This window comes from Ursus americanus, chromosome 3 (assembly GCF_024610735.1).
Source record: "Ursus americanus isolate L20-20 chromosome 3, mUrsAme1.1.p, whole genome shotgun sequence".
NCBI lineage: Eukaryota > Metazoa > Chordata > Mammalia > Carnivora > Ursidae > Ursus > Ursus americanus.
Genome location: NC_142129.1, coordinates 20,352,204 through 20,372,783, shown reverse-complemented (window position 1 = coordinate 20,372,783; position 20,580 = coordinate 20,352,204). Strand labels below are relative to the sequence as shown.

The 20,580-nt window shown below is 52.9% G+C and overlaps 1 protein-coding gene across 2 annotated transcripts in view; it reads right to left on the bottom strand.

Annotated features, from left to right (window-relative positions):
• PLXNA4 (plexin A4) overlaps nt 1-20,580 on the bottom strand; it is a 590,507-nt gene that overhangs the window by 62,281 nt on the left and 507,646 nt on the right. For both annotated transcript variants that reach the window (XM_087860822.1, XM_045792629.2), the window contains 5 exons: nt 16,827-17,027; nt 9,909-10,005; nt 9,298-9,488; nt 5,266-5,417; nt 955-1,072 (listed from right to left, as the gene is read on the bottom strand). In XM_087860822.1, coding sequence (XP_087716948.1) covers nt 955-1,072; nt 5,266-5,417; nt 9,298-9,488; nt 9,909-10,005; nt 16,827-17,027 — 759 coding nt within the window. The remainder of the gene's footprint in view (nt 1-954; nt 1,073-5,265; nt 5,418-9,297; nt 9,489-9,908; nt 10,006-16,826; nt 17,028-20,580) is intronic.

Below are 20,580 nucleotides of genomic sequence, written 5' to 3'. Positions count from 1 at the left end.
TTGATGCCCAGGCATAAAGTCCATCGCTTCAGGCTCCCAGCTTCCAAAAGCAGGGTGGAGTCATGAGGAAACTACCCCATCCCCGCTGCCATTAGCCCCAGCAGTTAACTGGATGGTAAGACAGTTTGGCAAATGGGGCAGTGTGCAGGGCAGCAGAGACGCGCGTGCCTCCTATATCATAAAATTGAGAGGTCCCCAGTGCCCTGCCCCCTGGAGCCCCTCACCAGGGGCTGCCTTTGCAGGGCCAGCGAGGGTCCTGGCTGGAGGGAATGTGGCAGTCGGGGTGACGTCTGCAGACAGGCCACGGGAAGGGAAGGGAAGGGTGTGCAGGGAAGGGTAATGGTGGAGGAGGGTGGAGTGGGGGGTGCAGAGGAGGTGTGGGATAGGGATGGGGTTAAGGAGGTCATGGGATGGGGTGATGGGGAGTTGGGAAGGTGGGCTGAATGTGGATGATGGGATAGAAATGACGGCGTGCCAGGGTGCCTGGAGAGGGCGGGGCACAGTAGCCATGCGGGCACAGAAACCATGCAGGAGATGAGAGAAGGGACGCGTCTACTTTATGTGATTGTCCCAACAATACTGTGGGGGAGATGCAAGTCTTATCACCCCCGTTTTAGAAATGAAGACACTGGGAGGTTAAGCCACGCCCCCAAGCTCACCTAGTGAGTAAGTGGCAGAGTCGGGGCTCCCCTCCCAGCCCAGACACACTGCCACTCAGCCCGAGGGGGACGCTGGGCCCAACAGCCAGGGCAGCTTCCCCGCAGTCAGGGCTGGACACAGCAGGGTTTGGATTTGAACCCGGTCTTTCAGATTTCCAGGGCTGTGCTCTCATGCTGCAGGATAGACTCCCACGAGCTGCTCGGGGTCTGCCCACAGAGGTCTAGCCGGGCCCATGACCATGGTCATGGGGTCTGTGGCCTGTGCCCGGGCAGGTCGCCGATGGCCGGGACTCACCATGAAGTAATAGAGTTGGGAGGATCGGGCCATGAACTCAGGCCGACACACCGCCACACAGATCTCCACGAAGCCTGCGTGCTGGCTGGGCTTGGCCTCCCCCATCTCACACACGATCCTGCAGGGAAGAGAGGACAGATCCCCGCGGTCACAGCAGGGTCACAGGACTCCCAGATGCGACCTCTAGGCCCCACACCAGCCCCTTCTCTGCAGTAGGGTCTCAGGGATGGGCAGGGGAGGCGGAGGGGAAAGACATCCTGATTCTTCCCTGCAAGGCTCCTCTTTGGTTCTTGGGAAATGAGGAAATGCAACCTACGGGGGTCTCCATGGAGAGACCCTGTCAAGGGAGGAGCCCAGGGGAGGATCCCTGTGTTCTGACCCCAGACACTCAGTCCCTCATTCAGGAATCGTCCTCTCAGTTGTGAATCAGAGGGCAGGGAACGTTTTAGCCAAACAGCTCAGAGAACGCGGCTGGCAGGGCCCAGAGAGATAGTGACCTTTTCAAGGGCCCGCAGCACATCGGACAGGGACCCTGGAGCAGACTTGAGGTTTTCAGACCCTTACCCAGGGGCACTTGGTTCCTACTGCATGGACTGCCTCCCTGGAGCGTTTTCACCCCCAGCCCCAGCTGGGTGCTTGGCTGGGAGGAGAGACTCCTGCTTGGGGGGGGGGGGAGGAGTAGAGAACATTCGTCCCTTTTAAAAATGTTCATTGTTTTAATTACAAAATTTGTTCATACCCCTTGAAAACAAGCACAGAAGTGTGGCAATAAAAATAAGTGTCCCTGTCTTCATTCCTCATCTCTCTTCAAAGTTTGATAACTATATCTATATCCATATATATATATATATATCTCCTCATAGACCTTTCTCTAGATCCTTGCGAACATATGTAATATATAGTATATATATAATATATATAAAATCTCCGTTCTACAAATGAAGAAGCTGAGGCACAGAAAAGTTAGGCAACTTGCCCAAATATGTATATTTGCACATACGCACACACGTGTGTGTATATATATACGTGTATATGTGTGTGTGTTTGGTGTAATGCACACATGTAAACGTGTTATATACACACACACACACGTACAATTGTATACAAACATACCTATATAAGCATGTACATGACTTTTAAAATAAAAGTGAAACATAGCCAGCCCCTGTGCCAAACCCCGGTCATTTGACCGCACAGCTGAGCGCGGCCTTGCCCCGTGTGGCCGCGCACAGCCCTCCTGGTGCTTTCCGACGGCTCGTGGCGCTTCATGCCATGGCTGTACCGTTATGTATTTACCCAGCCTCCTCCTGACGGACATGTAACTTCCCCTGATTTTTCTCCTACTCCAAACAACCCTGCAAAATGAACCCACTTCTACACATAGCCTCAAGCACTGCACATTTATTAGAATACGGCTTTGCATGGGGAGCTCGCGGGGTCACTGTTTCTGTGCGTGATGTTTGATGGGGGGAGGAAAATAATGGTCCCACAGGGTCGTTACGGATTTGTACTTCTGTCAAAAGCAATTGAGTGAGATTATTTCACTCTTTTGCCAACACCAGATATTATCAATCCTTTGAAAATTTTTCCAATAGGGAAAGAAGATCCCCCCCCTTTTTTTTTTGCTGTCATTTTTATTTCCCTGATTACTAGTGATGGTGCAGATATTTGCAAGTATGTGCACGTGGTTGTAAAACAAAAAACAAAAAACAACCCTTAGATAGCCTTTCCTTTGACTGGTCTGAAGCTGTCTCTTTATATTGTTAATGAATTGTCTTTTTGGAGGAGCTGCTGAACGAGGAGTATTAACTTTTGTTTCTAGTAAGCATTGCAACTATTTTCTCCCAGCTTGTCATCTGTATTTCAACTTTGTTTATAATGTCTTTTGCCACACTAAAGTTTAAAAATGTCTGTGGATCAGCGACTTTTTTTTAACTTTTACTTCTTTTACTTTATGGCCTCTAGGTTCTGTGTCTCTCTTAGAAAGAAAGAATTTCTGGGTGAGTCTGGTAAAAATACACGTTTTCCCATCCAGATAGCATAATTAGTGCATGTTCAATATAAAGAGAAAAGAGAAAGTGCATAAAAACACTTGCCGTACAGACACCTCCTCCCACCCCATTTGAACCACCCAGAAATAACCACTGTCAACATTCTGGTGTTCATGTTTTCAGTCTTGTTTTTCTTTTACAGAATTCATTAGAAACTCTATTCTGCTTGGTGAACGATGTACTCTCTAACACACTTTGAGTATGTACCTGGTCATGATTCTTCTGCAACAGCAGATTTAATGGCTGTGTAATTTACTGTCTTGTGCCTGTACAATAATTTAAGAATTGATTAATTCCCTATTTTAAAATATACCAATTGCTTCTACATTTCCACTATTACAAATAAGGCCAAAATAAGTATTCTTGCAAAAAAATATTTGCGCACTCTGGTTATTTAAGTAAAGTTCTAGAAATATGATGACTTAGGCTAAAGGCTTTCAATCCACATTTCCAAATTGCCTTCCACAAAGTGTGTCCCAATTTACCTTCTGAGTATGAATGTATGAGTGTGTTATTTCTCACGCTTCTCCTCTGCACTGGGCATTAACTTTTTAAAATCGTTCCCCATTGTTTTAATTTTCATTTCATTGATTATTAATGCTACTTTTTTTAATAAGACTTTTGGTTTTTGTCTTGTGAGTTGCACATTCATGCTCATTGATGCTCTTTGCTCATTTTGTGATATTTGCCTTTTTATTTTTGGAACCTCTGTATATTAAGAAAAAGCATGTTTTAACTGTCATAGGGTGTAACGCTAGTCCCAGTTTATCATTCATATTTTTCTTTGCTTACAAAGATTTTTGATGTACAAATTTCTAAGTTTTATATATTCAGATCCCCTAATCTTTTTCTTTATAACTTTTTTTTCTTTTGCTGTTATGCTTAGAACAGTTACACTTCCTTTACTTGAAATCAAATAAATTCTCGCCTGCATTTTCTTCTAATCATTCCACAGATTTATTTTTTCCACTTCATTCTTTAATCTGTCTGCAATTTATTTTGGTGTATAATGTGCAATGAGGGTCGGATATTGTTTTTTTTTTTTTTTTAGAGTTAACCCCCGCTGCTGATTGACTGATCTTTCCTTTCCTTGCTGATTTGAAATGTCACCCTTATCACACACTACAATTTTATGTATCAGGATTCTTTTCTGGGCGTTCTAGCTTCTTCCACTGATCTAACTGGTATCACGATATTTCAATCATATGACTTTATAATCATATATTTTTCTATTTGGCTATGCAGATCCAGAGCAGGGCATTTAAAAGTTCCCCAAATCACAATAGATTGGTAGCAACTGGCTTTGGTTTTGTTCTAGGAAGGACTCTGAAAGTTGAAGGAGCCACAGAAAGATCTTTGGGCAAATAAGCCATGAGGGACCCGGGAGGTGGATTCTATCAAGAGTAGATCCTTCAGTCACAGGGTCTACTAAGAGTGCTTTAGGAAGCTCTGGATGGAAATCAGATGGTGGTACCGATGGTTCCAGAATCACTAAATCTGGGCAAGAACTAACAAGCGGACAGGTAAGCTGTCCTGACGTACGTAAGGGAGACCTAGGAAGTGTCCAAACTTACTCGCACACAGGACAAGTGGCAAGGTGTCACTCTGGGAAGCACAGCAGAGATGGTATAGAATATAGATTCTGTTGTGCTGGTAAACATTTCATGGTGTGTTTGCTGGGCTGGAAAATTGTGTTTACTTATTTACAAGGCAATGATACATGACTGACACACCTCTTCTAACAGGTGGTTTGGGAGGTAAAGGTTGCTCATGGAATGACCCACTCCATGCTCCAGCAGCCTTTGCATGGAGAAAAGCAACCCCAAATGCCCCCAGGCTGGAGTGGGTGTGGGGTTTCATTTTCAGTCTCCACAGAAAGTAGCAGAGGCTTAGCTTCTTTCATAATTGGAGGAGGACATGAATGGGGACTCAGGGACAGCGGTGAGTAGGGAACTGAACTCACACTTCTCTTGTAGATTTTAATTTTGCTTTGCCTCAGCACTATCTATGGCCACACCCCAAGGAGGTAGCAATCACCTTTCTCTTCCCTCCTGGCCCCATGTCCCCTTCCCCTTTCTACACTTGCCAATATGGCAGCTAGCTAGTTCAAGAGCTGGGGAGGACACTAGAATGTTAGAGGCATTCTACCCCCCCAACAGTCTGTAACACTGTTTGCCATTGGCTGTCAGTTGTTGGCCAGGGAAGGTGAGTCAATGACAGATAGCCGCACCTCCCTATGTCTCATGGGGCCTCCACTTACTGTTCTGCAGGGATGTAGCCATCCACCAAAGGGCTGCACTCCACACCGGCCACCTTGACGTGGGAGGCGATGTCCCGGAATTCCAGGCCCAGGTTCTCCCCTCGGATGGTGACCTTGGTGCCCCCTTCCCGGGGACCTGTCACTGGGATTATCTGGAGGGAGGAAGCAGTGACTTGGACAGGCACCAACATGGAGCCGTCCCCCACTTGCTGATGGGGAAAGGAGAGCCTTCTGGCTCTTCCCCATCTCTGTGCGATTCCCTGAGTTGGGCCCACATCCACAAGGGCACCCATGTCTGGGACTGTCCATGGCGGGAGCTTCTTGTAGAGCAGTTCATGTTTTCATGTGTTCTTAGGAACAGTGTTCAAATCCTCTCATTCGCCTTCCTATTTTGTGGAAGAGATGAGGGGATGGAATCCACATTGTTACTGGGTAATTCATAGAAAATCAAGGAATAAAGCCTTTTGGCATTTGCTGGTGTTGTTCCATTTGGAAGGAAAATGAAAAAGCCCTCTTAATACCCACAACCCTCCACACTACGGCAATCCACCCAGTTTTCAAGATCCTTCTCAAATGTCCCTTCTCCATAACCAGTTGTTCTCGCTCTCCACTGAAATTACACGTGCCTTTCATGGTAACAATGATTTGTGTCTGATCCCTCATCCTTTACATCCTGAATCTCTGAGAGCAGGAATGGTGTCTTACTTCCTGTGGCCTTTTCGTTGATGGTACCATATTTATTTCTTGTGTTGTCGTTGGGCTGAAAACAACTACCCAAGCATCTTCCTGGATTTAGAAGAGCATTTGCCACAGCCCCTTTGCCTTCACTGTCTGGCTTGGTTTCTAACAGAGATGGGCTTAATTTAGACTTTACCTTCATATTCTGGCCAAAATGACTGGTTTTTCTTCCTTAGGTGTCACTGTTGGTATTAAGAACCCATGATTGAAATGTTGGGAATCAACAACCAAGGGCCTGTTTTGAGGTAGGTGCTATGTACAGTTTCCACGATCTAATTATGACATCCCACAGCAGTGCCTTTAGTGGCAGAGGAAATATGCCAGCCTCTCCTGGCATTCGAAAGACCAGACAAAGGCACATTTCCCATTCCTGGTGTCTCTCAACACCAGCGCCTGGATCTTGGCCAATGTCAATGGGATCCCAACTGAAGGAGCCTGGACAGCCCACCTCTTTGCATTTCCTACCCTCTCCACCCCCAAAGGTCACAGTTGGGGGTGGGGGTCCACCCTGGAAGATGGTGGGAGGGGGGAGTAAAAGAAACCAGGCTGGAGGGGCAGCTTTGCTGGGGAAGGCTGTTCACCTACAAGTTAAGACACTTCCTTCTTCTTACCCATGCATGTTTGTGGGCGAGTGCACATGAGTGTGAGGGTTTTCACGTGTGTTCCCGTGGCAGTGGAAAGACAGGTCCCTTGGAGACAGGGGCCCATTTCTGTGTGAGGGAGGTGGGCAGAGGTAGGGAGGGCCGGAAGGGGGTGGTGCATGTCCTTCCCAAATGCCTGCCCCGCCAGTCCCCAAAGCCCTACTGGTCCCTGGCAGCAGCGGGGGCGTGATATTCCGGGCCTGGTGTGTTGTTCTGAAAAAGGAGCTTTATCTCTGGCCCAGTCCTTGGTTCCCCAGGCTCCCTGGAGGGCCCAGGCCAGTGTGGAGCCAGTAAATAGGCTCCGTCACAGGGAGATTTGTTTAATTTGCCATCTCCTCCCTGTGATTTTCTTGGTCTCAGGCCAAGAAGCAAGCAAGTCCCTCTGTTTGCGGCAGACACACCATTAGCAGTCACGCGTGGCAGCCCCTGGGGATGGTTCCGTGTTAAGGGCTCTGTGGGTGGGGGTGGCTGGGAAGGAGGGGGACCGGGGCAGGCCCAGGGCCCTCCTTCCCCAGATACTTCTGTAGGTTAAATGCATCTCTTTTGCCCCAGTTTGAGAATTGCTGTTGAGATTCCTACCCATGCAGGAGACTGAAGGAGAGGCCGAGGGAAACTCCCCGTGTCTGGAAACCTGGGGATGTGGAGGGCGAAGGGGCCAGAGTGGGGGGCACATACAGAGGACCACCACTGAGGGGCCGGCTTGCTGGAGGAAGCCGTGCGCTCACAGAGGTCAAGCTCCCTACCCTCTTGTGCACAGGCCTGGTGTGCGGGCATAGTTTGTGAGTGGAGGGGTGAGGGACTAGATCTGTGGGTGTCTTGCCTCTGTGGTGAAAGACAGCACTAGCTGAGCAAGCCAGAGCCCTGGGATTCAGGACCTGTTTGATTTAGGCTTTGAGGAGAGGACCTTAGCATCTCTGAGCATGGCTCTTTGTATCTGGGAAATGAGGCAGCTAAGGCTGGCTTTGGCGGGCATTCTAGCTTGAATTGTGTCCTCCTCTAATCCCTATGTGGAAGTCCTAATGCTCAGTACTTCCAAACGTGGCCTTATTTGGAGAAAGGGTCTTTACAGAGGTCATCAAGTAACAATGAGGTCATTAGGGTGGGTCCTGATCCAACAGGACCCGCATCCTCATATAAAGAGGGACTTTGGACAGAGACACACAGAAAGACGAGGAGAAGGGACTCAGGGAGAAGATGGCGGGCTGCCGGCCAAGAGAGAGGCCATAGCAGGTCCCCCCGCAGAGCCCTCAGAAGGGCCAGCCCTGCCCACACCTGGGTCTCAACTCCCAGCCTCCCAAACTGAGAGACAGGGAATTGCTGTCACTGAAGACACTTGGTCTGTGGTACGGTGTGGTGACAGCCCTGGGAGCCATATGGCAGGGTTGCTGTGAGGACAGATGAAGTAAGGGATATGAAAGTATTTTGCAAACTGAGGCACCACACCCATATTTGCCTATTATTTATTGTAACTGCCACCATGAGATAATCGGATAAGTGTGTGTTGGTGGAACTTGCACGGAGCCACGTACCCGTCTCTCCTTACTATATATGGAGAAGAGACTGAGCTCCCTTTTCTCTTTTTGTCTCTGCCCCTCTCTGCTTTGTTATTGAAACCAGCATCCACTGTGGCAAAGAGGCCTTGAGTGCCTACAATGTGCAAAGCCCGGCGCTAGAGGCACAGAGGGTCCCGCTGTTGAGCCGTTGAGACCGGCCTGCCTCTTCTTTGTTTTACCAGGGGAGCGCAGTGGGAGTGGGCGCCTGAGGGGCTCTTTCTGCCGGAAGTGGGGAGTGGGGAGGTGAAGACACCAGGTGACTTAAATAAACCCCAGGAGCAGCGATCCTCTTGGCCTGGACATGGGTGGGAATGGCTTTAACAATGTCGAAGGTGGACAAGGAGGATGGTGAGATCCCCCAGCCGGGCATGGAGCCGGCATTCTGCATGAATCTCATACAGTCCATATAACTCTTCTGTGACATGGAACTTTAGACCCGTGGCCCAGGGGAGGAAGCTGAGGCATGAAAGTAGTGATGAATTAGCCCTGGGAAACCCAGCAATTAGCGGGCAGAACGGGGATTCCAGCCCTGTTCTCTGCATATTTAGCTCTGTCCTGCCCCTCGCTGGTCTTTGCTCCACGGCCCGTGTCCCCTGGGCCCTCCTGAGCCGTGCTCCAAATCCATTTCTGCCCTCCACCCGCTTAGGCCTTGCTTTGAATGAGTCTGGGGGTCTCACCATTTCCTCCCTCTCCACCTCCTGAGGGCTGGGCTCTGCGCCCTGAAGCTCCATGCACCCTCGGCTCATGCCTGACTGCTTGGCGAGGTTGTCCCCGATGGAGCCTAACCGCCCCGTCCCCCAGACTCTTAGAGACAAAGGGACAGCGGCCAGGACTTGGAGTCATGTTTGATACAGCTCACGTGGAGACTCCAACAGGACAGTCAAGCCCCTCTCTGTTTTCCACCTTCCTTGGTAAGGGAACCACCGCCGGACCCAGCCCACAGCTTCTAGAGAAGCTGGGCAGGAAAGCAAGGATGCCCCCAGTCAGCCCTGGTCATCACTGCGGTGGCTGTCACCATGGCGATGCACAGCTGGCAGGGCCCCAAGCCGTGGCAGGGCCTAGCTTGGCCACCCAGGGTGGCCCTGAGGACCCTGGCTTACCTCTGTGATGCGGGGGTTGGTGCACCTGCTGTTGGCGCCCGACAGCTCCAGCCACGGGCTCTCGTGCACGGGGCAGTGCTGCCGCAGGGTACACTGGCCCTGGCTCTGGCACCAGCCGCACTGGAAGTCCGGGTCCGCCTTCAGGCACAGCCCGCAGCTCTCCCGCATGGCTCCGCACTTATAGAGGTGAACTGCGGGCGAAGAGCGAGAGGTACTTCAGGGTGAGAGGGGGAGCAGGAGGGGATGGGATGGTGGACAGGAGTGCAGTCCCGGCCTTGGAGGAGGAGCCACAGGCAGCCTTGTTCCTTTAGCCATTGTGACACAGAGAAGACCAGAAGAGAACTTCGGGGCCGGGCTGTGAAGCTGGACCGGGAAGTGGGGCTCCCTCCAGAATCAGCAGGGCTCTCTCGGCCCGTCCTGCGGTCCTGCTCACTCGGCCCCTCCCAGAGCCACTGCCCACGCTGGGCGCACACCTGGGAGGGCTCGGAGCCGTGGAGAGGCGAGGAGGGCAGGCTCAGAGCCAGAGGGAGGGATGGAGTCACAGGTGCCCCCGAATGTAGAGCCGCCCTTTCCCTCTGGCCTGCCTCCCCGCCAGGGCCTGCCTTCCTCACCTTTGTTCTGCGCTGGGTTGTCGATGTTGAAGTGCCCGTTCCACACGACCGTCAGCTCCACCGGCAGGTTGTTGATCTCCATCCCCTCATAGGAATACTGCAGCCGGGTCGGGGGTAGGAACGACACAAGCTGGGTCACACAGATTTCTAAGGAGAGCCGGCTCTTCAGCCTGGGGCCCTCAGGGGTGCTCAGAGCTAAGGACCTGCCATAACTGTACGTGAGTCGAGCGCATGTGTGGGTGTTCACCTCGGGAGGTGTTGTTCAGGGAACGGGGTGGGGGCAGGGGGCACGATCCAAAGGCAGGGGAGGGGCGAGGCCTGGATGGGACACCCGTTTGGAACATGGATTCTCTGAGCAGATGAGAGCGAGCTACTCGTCCCCCTTCCGCAGATGCTGGCTCCCACCAGCTGGGCTTTCCCAGTGTCCTCCCTCACGGTCCAGGGGAACCCCGCCATTAGGCCCCCACCAGGCCCTCGATTCAATTTGGGAACTTTAATTTCTAGGACAAATTCAGAGGAGGTGGGTGCTTTATCAAAGACCCGGAGAGGGCTGATCAATTCCCAGGCTGGGGTCATGGGTGCAGGCACTAGAAATGAAGGGCCTGCCCTCTTCAGGGGCTGAGCTGATGGACAGGAGGAGAGAGGAGAGCGGGGTGGGGCTTGCAGGTGAGGTGGGAAATCCCGTGGACACCCTAGGCACCAAACCTGGGAATCTGGGTCAAGACTCCAAAGGCATTCGCTGGCTCAAAGAAGCCAGGCCCCAGCTCTGTGGCTGCCCATGGGGAAGCTGTCTCTAGGCCTGCACAGGGTCCGCGCTGGGTCCTGCTTCCCTGCCCTGCTCTCCTCAGACTCAGTGCCCTACCTGGCTGGGTCTCTGTCTTGGGACTGAGTGCTGGGGGCGGGGGGGGGGGGAGGTTCCAGCCCCCCAACCCCCATAGCTGCCTTCTGATAGCAGACACTTCTCAATCTCCAGAGAAGGGGGTAGGTGGCAGGACTCTGAGCCCGCCCAGGGCAGCATTTCCAGTCCGTACCTGGTGATTTTCTCATTATTCCACCAGATTCTTCCCTCCACAGGGGGTGGATGGAAGAATGGGAACGAGACAGGTTTTCTGTAAAGGAGGGGCTGAGGGCTGGCAATTTGCTAGAGGGGTTCAGTCCAGGAGACCTGGTTTGAAGTGGTGTTTGCAGAGCCAAAGGCTCTTTTAACTTAGTTGAACTTTGGAAGGGCCGGGGTGTGGGGGTGTGACCGCCTCAGAGCTGGCTAGCTGCTCGCGCCTCACTGTGGGGAGGGCAGCAACAGAACTCGGGAATGCACAACCTGGGGAGGGTCTCCAAGCCTGTCACGGTGCCTCTCCCCCCGGAGCCTATTCATAGAGATTTCTAGAGGGGATGTTTGTAATCCCAATCTGGGAAATTGCCCTAAATCCTGCGCTAAGCACGTGCTCCAATGTGAATATGCCATGACGCAGTCCTCACGCACATCACCATGATGGCGTCCAGCCTTCCTCAGGCTCTACCCCAGCACTCCCCAGTTTTTCACTAGCTCCCTGGACACACGTGCCTGGCCAGGGACCCCCGTTCAGGGTTCTCCCTACAGTGATGGTGGTTTGCACTGAACCATCCACCCTCTCATGGAATCTCCCTTGTGACCCATGACATCTGGGCCAGCGCCAAGGTCTGGGCTCAAGCCATAGAATAAAGCAAATCTCCCAGCCCTGCAGAAACAACAGTGGGGCCTTTGATGATCGCTTCACTCAGCGGGTGACTCATAAACCTTTTGCCATGGAGTGCAGTAATCAACGCCCCAGAGATTTTGTCCTTTGCTTCTAGGTCAGACTAGGTCGCTCTAAGGCTTCCTTCGCTTTTTCACAAAACCTCTCCCTCTCTAGACTGGGGGTTCTCAGGGTGGTCTGTGGGCCCCATTCATCAGAATCATTTAGGGGGCCTACATGCAGATCCCAGGGCCTCCCCCCAGACCTGCTGGGCTGGAAGATGGGGATGCATTTCAAACAACTCTAGTGACTCTGGTGTTGCACGGCGTTAGAGAATCCCCACCCCCTGAAGACAGGTGGGCAGGAGGGGGGTGCAGGAGCAAGAGATGGGTGGGGCAGACGAGTTCGGGAAGGGGAGAGGGAGGGAACACTTTTCCAGATCTCCCTTCCATCCCCTCCTCTAGCCAAGCTCCACTTCCTTTCCTTCCCATCGCCCTTCCCGTCTCCCTCTTCCAAGTCCTCAGTGTAGGAAAGGTGCTAAGGGCTGGCTTCAGGTTGTTCTGGCCTCTACTTCTAGAAGGGATGCTGGTGTGGGGTGGGGGTGGGGGCTGCTAAGTCAGAACCCAAGCCTGGCTCCTGCTTCTCAGGCCAGGGTCTGGTCAGGATTCAACGTGGAAGCAGGGGGTGGTGACCAGGGTCCCATCAGCCAAAGATCAATAGAACCTCCAGGGCTCTCTCGGGAAGGCCCTGAAGCCCCCCAGAGAGCAAGGCAAGAAATTCTGCATATGTGTGCATGCGTGTGTCCATGTACACAAACGAGTTCACACGTAGCTGGCCTGAGAGGAGCTCAGAGCACCAGTCTGTATGGTCTGTGTGTTCATATGTGTGTGCACACACATTCACACATGCACTGTGCAAAGGGGTTCTGCAGGGCCCACCTGTGTGCATGTGAGCCAAGGACGTGAGTCTCGGTTTCCCCATTTGTCAGGCGGGGATTACAAACAGCGCATACCCAACAGGACGCTTCGGAGGGTGAGAGATAACCATCGTGGCTCTGAGCACAGCGCCTGTCGCCTAGAATGAGCACTCAAACACGACTGCGTGTTTTATGTCTATGTGTATATATTTGGGGTTGCTGTCCAAAAATATGTTTGTCTTTCCTGTGTTTATGTTTATGCGAAGTCATAATAGCAGACATTTATCGAGTGTTTACGCACCAGACACTTGGTACATATGGAGACGTGTGCATATGAGAAGGCTTATGTGTTCTGGAGTGCATGTGTGTGTTTATATGCATTCACTTTTCGAGGAAAATTGAAAATAAAAGATGTCAAGGATCAGAAAATGTCGGGCATTGCTGTATCTTTTTATCGCCCATTCCGGGGATCTTGACTATGAAATATTATAGAAGTCATTAACCCTGGGTGCTCCCCACCACCCCCTCCGCCTCTAGGGAGGTCACTCTCATTCCTGCAGGCTCTCTCCCCATGACCTGCGTTCCGCAGGGGGAGGGGGCCTACAGCTGGGAGCCTGGACCACTGGCCCCCACCCCCTCTGTTGCACTTAGCATTTATATAGCTCTCTGTAATCAGTGGGCAGTTAATCTGCACAAAATCCAGAGCTGAGGGGAGAGTGTTGCAGGCTCTCAGGGGCCAGGAGGTTAAGTGTCTCAATCAAGGTCTGGCACACCACAGCCCAGCTCGGGGATGACGTCGCTCATTACCTTGGGAAAGTGCGAACCTCTACCTTGGAAAGCAAAGACAAGATCTATATAATTTGGGTGTTCTTTCTTCAAACCATTCCCTGTTCTGAGCTCCGAGATATTGTGCTGAAAAATGCTACCATTCGGGTGAACAGATCTGAACAACATAAGAAACCAGTGTATGCTCCGTGTCTATCTCCAGGATCCCAGAGGGCTCAGCAGACCCATGCCCAGCCGGGTTCCAGGAAGGCAGGGAGGGGCCCAAGTTACCTCCCCACCGGTCTCTCCATCCTTATTTTGCACGTGGTAAACTGGGACTCCAGGAGAAGATGGGCGGCTACTGTGGGTCGGTGTGAGCCGGGCCTGGAGCTGGCTGCCCCCTGCGGCCCACTCGCTCGCCTGATTGCCAGTGACTTGGGGGGGGGGGGGCAGCTCCTGGGCTCTATTATTAGCATCACTTGTCATTTGCCTGGAGCTTTGGTCTAAAGGAGGCCAAGAATCCCCACAGTTTCTCCTCCCTCCAACTGCTGCCTGTGAGCTGCCCCGTTTTCCTCCCACAGCTCCCCCAGGGCTCCGGCAATGGCTGGGGCCTGTCCCCAAAATGTGGGCTGGAGGTGACCTGCCTGCCCACCCAGCCTGGCGTCACACCCACGAGGAGTTTTCCTGGGTCTCTTTTCCTTCTCTGCTCTCCTCTGAGACCTCTTTGTCACCCACTTTCCACTGTCATCACAAACCCAGGGTTTCTGTTGGATTTCCCCACCACACCGCCCAATTCCAGAAAGCTCAGGGATGGAGGAAGTGAAACAACATGACTCCTCCCATCCAAGGTACATCAGCCCTTGTTCCCAGGGATTGCACTCAGGCTGGGTATAACGTGCTCAGGTGCTATTTTTTGCCCAACCTTTGATGGGGGTGTGTGTTATGAAGCTGGATTCAAGTTCTGAATTGGCTACTTACTTGCTGTGTGACCTGGGGCTGGTCATATGCCCTCTCTGGGCTTCAGAGATCCCCTCTGTCACAGGATCAAGACCCTCTCTCAGTGTCTATTCCTGCCCTGAAACTATGTTGGCCTCTGTAACTGTGGTATTGTAACTATGTAAAGGAGGCTTGCCCTGGATTATGACCCTGAAATTGTTTAAGGAAGTCACCGATGGCAAGAGGCATCCTGGCCCAGACCAGCATTTCAGCTGGGATCCCTGCAAAGAGAGGCTCCTGGGAAAAGTCAGAGCCGAGCCCCCTCTGGACTGCATGATTCCAGTGGGTCCTGGTAGATAGAGGGGACTTTTCCTGGAATTGACCCTTTGTGGGGTACACCTCCTGTCACTTCCGTTTCTAAGATCTTAAAGTGGTACAGAAAAAACTTCCCCATCAGCTTCCTCACGAGGGTATTGAAATAAAAAAAAGGCTGAGCTGCTTTGGAAGCAACGACCTCAGGTCCTGCAAACTGGCCCCTGGTGAGGGGGGGGGGCTCAGATAATGGCACAGGTACCCCATGAAGTACCCCGGATGAGGGGACCCATCCACCTGTCAGGGCTCAGTTTTGTGCCTTTGTCCCCAGGAGGCTCTGACTTTGTCCCCACAGTCAGGACAATTTGACCCCTCGTGGGCTCATTCATGGAGTCGGCCTCGCTTAGGAGTGCTGAGGACGGTGGGTCCCAAGGCACTGAGTTCTGACCAGGGAGTTTATAGAATGAACTAAGGCTGCTATATGGAGCGCCCTGGTCTATTTAACTGAGCCAGATGAAGCCCAGGGTGGGGCCCGTGAGGTCCCATCTTGTAGTGTCTAGGGAAACAAGGCCTCAATCATCAGAGGCCACAGACTCTGTCCTCCCTCCGGACACCTCTGGGACCAGGTTCCCTGGTGCAGCGTCTATGGCGAAACAGACTTTTCTCTGGGGCCCACACCCCTATCTGCCCTCCACTGACTTAATGTGGGGCTCAGGCTTTTTCTTCCCACAGGAACTCACTTATCTGGGGGAGAAGCACTTGAGCCAAACCCTTGGGGCTGGTCTGGTTGGCCTCAGGATTTACGAGGAAGCAGGAGGTGTTTAATATCCCCTTCGCTCATAGGTTTAATCTGGAACACTGCAGAAATCTGCCAAACGGCCTCGTCGCCAGGACAGGGGGGAGCTGTGGGGACACGCCTGGGGTTGGGCCATCAATTGTCAGTTCGGTTCCTGCAATGCTGAGTGACCTTGGGCAAGCATGTGGGCCTCTCTGAGCTCCATTTACCCCTAGAACTTTTCCTGCAGGGAGAGTGAGGTATGCCCAGGCACCGCTCTGTCCAGGACTCTCCTTGTCCTATATCACATCTCCAAATACAGTCACCATATATGAGTACCCAGAAGCAACGGGAAGGATGAATGGGAGGCAGGGAGGCACAGGAGGGGACCCCGAATCTAGATCCAGCCCTGCCCCGTCACCCCCTCCTAGATGGGTGACCTTGGACATGTTGTTTGTTCTGGGCAGGGGCGAGTCACCCTGAGGCGCACGGAACTTCAGCCCCTTTCCAGGCCTGCCCATGTATTTACCTTTGTCTTTACTACATTTTACTCTTAAAAGAAGGTCCCCCGAATCATATAGGTCTCAGCCCCACAACCTAGACCTGCCCCTGCTTCTGGGTGTCCAGTTTCTCATTTGTACAGTGAGGAAGCATATTACGGTTTCCTACAGCTTGAAAATGGTATGAGTTTAAAAGCCTAGTTAATGTTTGTCTTTGAGCATCTGGGCGCTGAGAAGTAGCCCAGAAAGAGAATGAGAGAGAGCAGAGCAGCGGGCAGGGAAGGCCACAAGGTCAGGAGAGCAGCAGCCGGACGGGAAAGGTGATGGATAGTGGGGGCACGTGGCATGGTGCCTAGGAATCAGGCAATAGCCATTGGGACCCGGGGGCTGCTGGCCCGTTGTTGGTCGGGCATGAACCTAATGTGGATTTTCTAAACATTGGGTAGGTTTGTGCTGATCTGAGCAGCACCCTCTGGCTAGCTCTGTCTGGTTCCCCTGCTCCCTTGCAGGTGTCTGATCTGTCTCAGAAGCCTTCTGTGCTGGGAGGCGGCCTCTGTGCAGGCATAAAGGCGACAGCGGGCCTTTAGGGCCTCAAATGAGGCACTCAGGTCTGCCCTGGTGGGAGGGCAGGGCCCAGGGACTCCAGAGCTTATCTCAGGAGGATGGACACAGATGTTCCCGGAGCCTAATAGGCCCTGAAAATACCTCTGCCCATAAACAGTGCTCGGTAGCCCCATGGCCAGTCCCCAAGCCCCTGCGGGTGCAGCCCCTGCCTTGGGCAGACACTTGGTGGCCTCGGAGCCCTGCACTGTGCTGGGGCGAGCGTCTGAGGCCGTGCTGGGCAAGCAGGGCTGGAAGGAGCAGCTTGGCAGGGAGCTGGACTGTTTGGTGGGTGTTTGAGGAAATCCTGCAGAGCTGGGCTGACTTGGCTCTGGAGAACAAGGATGGGGTGGAGGACGGGGGCTCAGGCAGCCCGGGGATGGCGGGGCCGGGGGCACTCACAGAGGTGTTCTGGCACTGCACGCTGGAGCTGTTGAAGCGCAGGGCGGGCACCCTCTGCTCGGTGCCCTGGATGTTGAGAATGCATTCGTACCCGCGCTGCCCAGACTGCGGCTGCGGGAGGTTTTTGGCCTTCAGAGTGATGGGCTTGATCACCTCCACGGGCACCAGGATCTTGTCCACTCGCAGCAGCTGCGGGCAGTCCTGGAAGAGACAGCACAGCTCGGGCTGGGGAGCAGGAATCTGAAGACGGTGCAGGAGCTTCTCCAGACACAGCCCAGATATTTGCCCTGCTCTTCCTTCCCTCGGACACACACGCAGAGGGCTCTAGGCACTGCTGCCCATCCCAGCTGAGCCAGATGGCTTCTGGGCAGGCTGGCCATCGGAAGCATGGTACTCACATCCTTCTAAGGCTGCTGCTTTTGGCAGAGGCTTCTGGCCTGTAACCCCAGCCCTCCTCCCCAGCAGAGCAAGGCAGAAAGGAGCTGCGGGGCAACGGCAGACTGGAGGGGTCTCAGGCAATTAGACAGCTGACCCTCCTGGGTCTGAAGGCAAACACGAGCCCCTTCTGTTGTTGAAAGTTGGGAGGGTGAAGACCTGCATTCTAGTGTCTGCTGAGCTTCTGACACACTATGGAGCCTGGGGCGCATCACACCCCTACTTGGAGACTCAACTTCCTTATCGGTCAAGCAGATGCAATCCAAGGACCCATCCAGCTCTTCCCAGTCCTGGTTCCGTGAGTTGGGGTGGTCTCACGTCTGTCCTTCCTGATTACCCTGGAGCCTTACTACAGGGGAGCAAGCGCCCCAGGTCCATTAAATGAACCCCCTCTCCTTCAGGCTGCCCGTACCTTTACTCTGCAAAGCAGCTAGCAGAGGACTGGTAGAGCCAGCGGTCTCCCTTCTGGGTATATACCCAAAAGAATCGAAAGCAGAGACTAGAACAGAGACTTGTTCACTCCTGTTCATAGCAACCTTATTCACCACAACCAAGGGGTACGAGCCACCCAAGCGACCATCGGTGGACGAATGAATAAACAACGTGATATAAACTGACAACGGAATAGGATTCCCTCTTAAAAGGAAGGAAACCTTACAGCGTGTGTGAATCATGAAAACATCATACCAAGTGAAATAAGCGAGTCATAGGCCAACGATCATATCGTCCCACTTGTGCAAAGCACAAAGAATATCACAAAGAATAATTCGATTTATAGAGACAGAACGGTGGTTTCTGGAGGGCGGAATGGGGAGTTAGTGCTTAACGGGGACAGGGTTTTGGTTGGGGAAGACGACAGAGTTCTGGAGACAGATGGTGTGGATGGTTGCACGACAGTGTGAACGTACTTCATGCCACCGAACTGCACTTAAAACTAGTGAAGATGATGAGTTTTCTGTGCGTATTTCTCCACAATCAAAAACAAGTGAAAACACAGAGGAGCTGCAGGAGGGGAGATGGAGCAGAGTGCTGAACTGGGCACATGGTCTGAGACGCTAAAGCGCACGGGTCTCCGGGGCCTCGGGGTCCCACAGGGAGAGAGTCTTAGCAGCTCCGTCCTGTGCCCCCGCCTCGGCGGCCACCTCAGCCCCCCACCCCTGGCCCCAGCAAGATGAGAATGCAGGACACAGAGAAGACAAGGATGATTTAGTGAACAGGATGACGCTCAGGACTGGAGCGGGAGGCGTGTGATGTTGGAGAATCAGGAGAGAAGACCTATGAAAAGCAGGGACTTTCGAGCCAGAGGGTCCTGACTGCACTCTTCCCTTTTCCTGAGGCCCTGGGCAGCTCTCCTCTCCCTAAAGCATGCACCAGCCTGCCCTCCCCTCCTGCTCCATCCACACTGGCATCATCGGGGAGCCGGGTCTGTGGGTGCATTTGGAGTAAGAGAAGTCCAGCATCTCCGGCTCCCATCTCCGATAGCAAAATGTTCCTGCCCACGATCAATGCTCAGGAGGTGTCTGGAATCTGGGCATGCTCTAGACCAAACTAACAGATCCCTTCTACTTTGCAAAGGAGAAATTGAGGCACGGAGTGGAAACATCATGGCTCAGTATCATCAGGTGTGCTGGCAGCTGAAGAAGCTGACTGCCAACCCACCCTCTTCACTCCCCTTAATGAAAGAGGCAAGTTCCTACGGGGGGGCCAGGACCACCACAGGAGTGGGTGGTGGGTCTGGAAGGATCTCCCCATGCCCAGCGGGGACTGTGGAGCTGCTACACCCTCCCGTGAGGGCTGGGACCTTGCCTGGGGCTGGGCTGCTTCTAGTTCAGGATGTGGGCAGATGCGAAAGCCTCTCTTCCCTGTAAGATTCTCACCGAGGCTTGGCACGTGTTCTTGCGTTCTTTAAGGAGTCCTGATTGTCAGTGGCCCCATAAAGACCTAGTTTGCATATAAAAAGGTTGGCAGGTCTGAGAGTAAGCTCATTAATAATAATTGGAGAGGCCCAGCGCTGGGCCGGGCCCATTTTCCTCTGGTGGCACTGATGATTGACCCCAGTGTCCCTCCTAATTGAAATGTAAAATGGCAATTTTTCCCTAGGCAGCAAGGCATGAAGGGACCATTGCCACCACACTGCCCCCTCCTCTCACCCTGGCTCCTCGGATCCCGACCTGCCTCACACGGAGATTCCAGGTGTAAAACCAACCCTACGTCTGATGCGCGAGGGAAGTTCCCGAGAAACCTCCCTGTTTCTCTCTGGCTTGTGTCCGAAGACCTCACTTCAAGCACATCCACCATGACCTGGGGCTCAGTCACCTCTGAGAGCCCTTCGCTAAGCTGGCTGGGGAGTCACTAAACTCTGAACGCAAGCCTATCTTCCTCCTGCTCCCTTGAAACGGCCCTCATCATTGCTTGGCTTAATTCCAAGTGGGGATTAAAAACTCCTCCAAAGGGCTTTGGGGGCGAGGGTATCCCACGAACTGCCACATATAAAGCGTCTGACACGGAGGGAACAAGCATCCAGCAAATGTTTGTCTTTTCCTCCTCTCCCGCCGCCTAGTTCAGGCCGCACCTTGTCTCTCATCTCCTCCCTTTTCCTCCGTCTCTCCTGCTCCCGCCTCTGTGCGCTTTTCCACAAACACCCCGCCAGCTCCCACTGTCAGCTTTCCCACCCCTTCTAGGCTGAACCTGACGATTTCAACAGCTCCAAGTGCCCCAAGCACAGGGGGACAGGGACAGAGGCCCTGAGCCTGTCCACTGCTCTTCTAACAGCAGCCCCCTCTTCTGGAAGGTGACATCCTACAGCAGCACGCTCTCTGTGCTCTGAGACGGGACCTCTGCCAGCCAACCACGTGGCTTTGGGCAAGTCCCCCAAACCGTCTGGGTCTCCTCGGCCACGGAATGAAGAGGCTGGCTTGGATCCAATGAATTTTATGGTCCTAGTTCTATTGTTAACCCAATAGATGACTTGGGACACAACATTATATAGCCTTTCTAAAGCTCAGTTTTCCTGTCTCTAGAATGGGATAACAGTGCCTGCTCAATGAGCTCTCGATGTGGTATTCAAACGTTGCTCAGCTGCACGAACACTGGAGGGGGCTGGTTGGTGGAGGGACCTTCTGGAAGGGGCCATTTATCTCCCAGTAGGGAAGTATTTTTATATTTTAATAACTGGCACATTGCAACCTGGTAATCTTACAGGCTGTACGGCTCTGGTAGGCAGTGAATGATGCTGTCACGATTCTAGTTAACACAGCACAAGGGGTTCAAGGATTCCATCCAGTGTGGTTTCCACCACCTCCATTGCCTTCCACGTGCT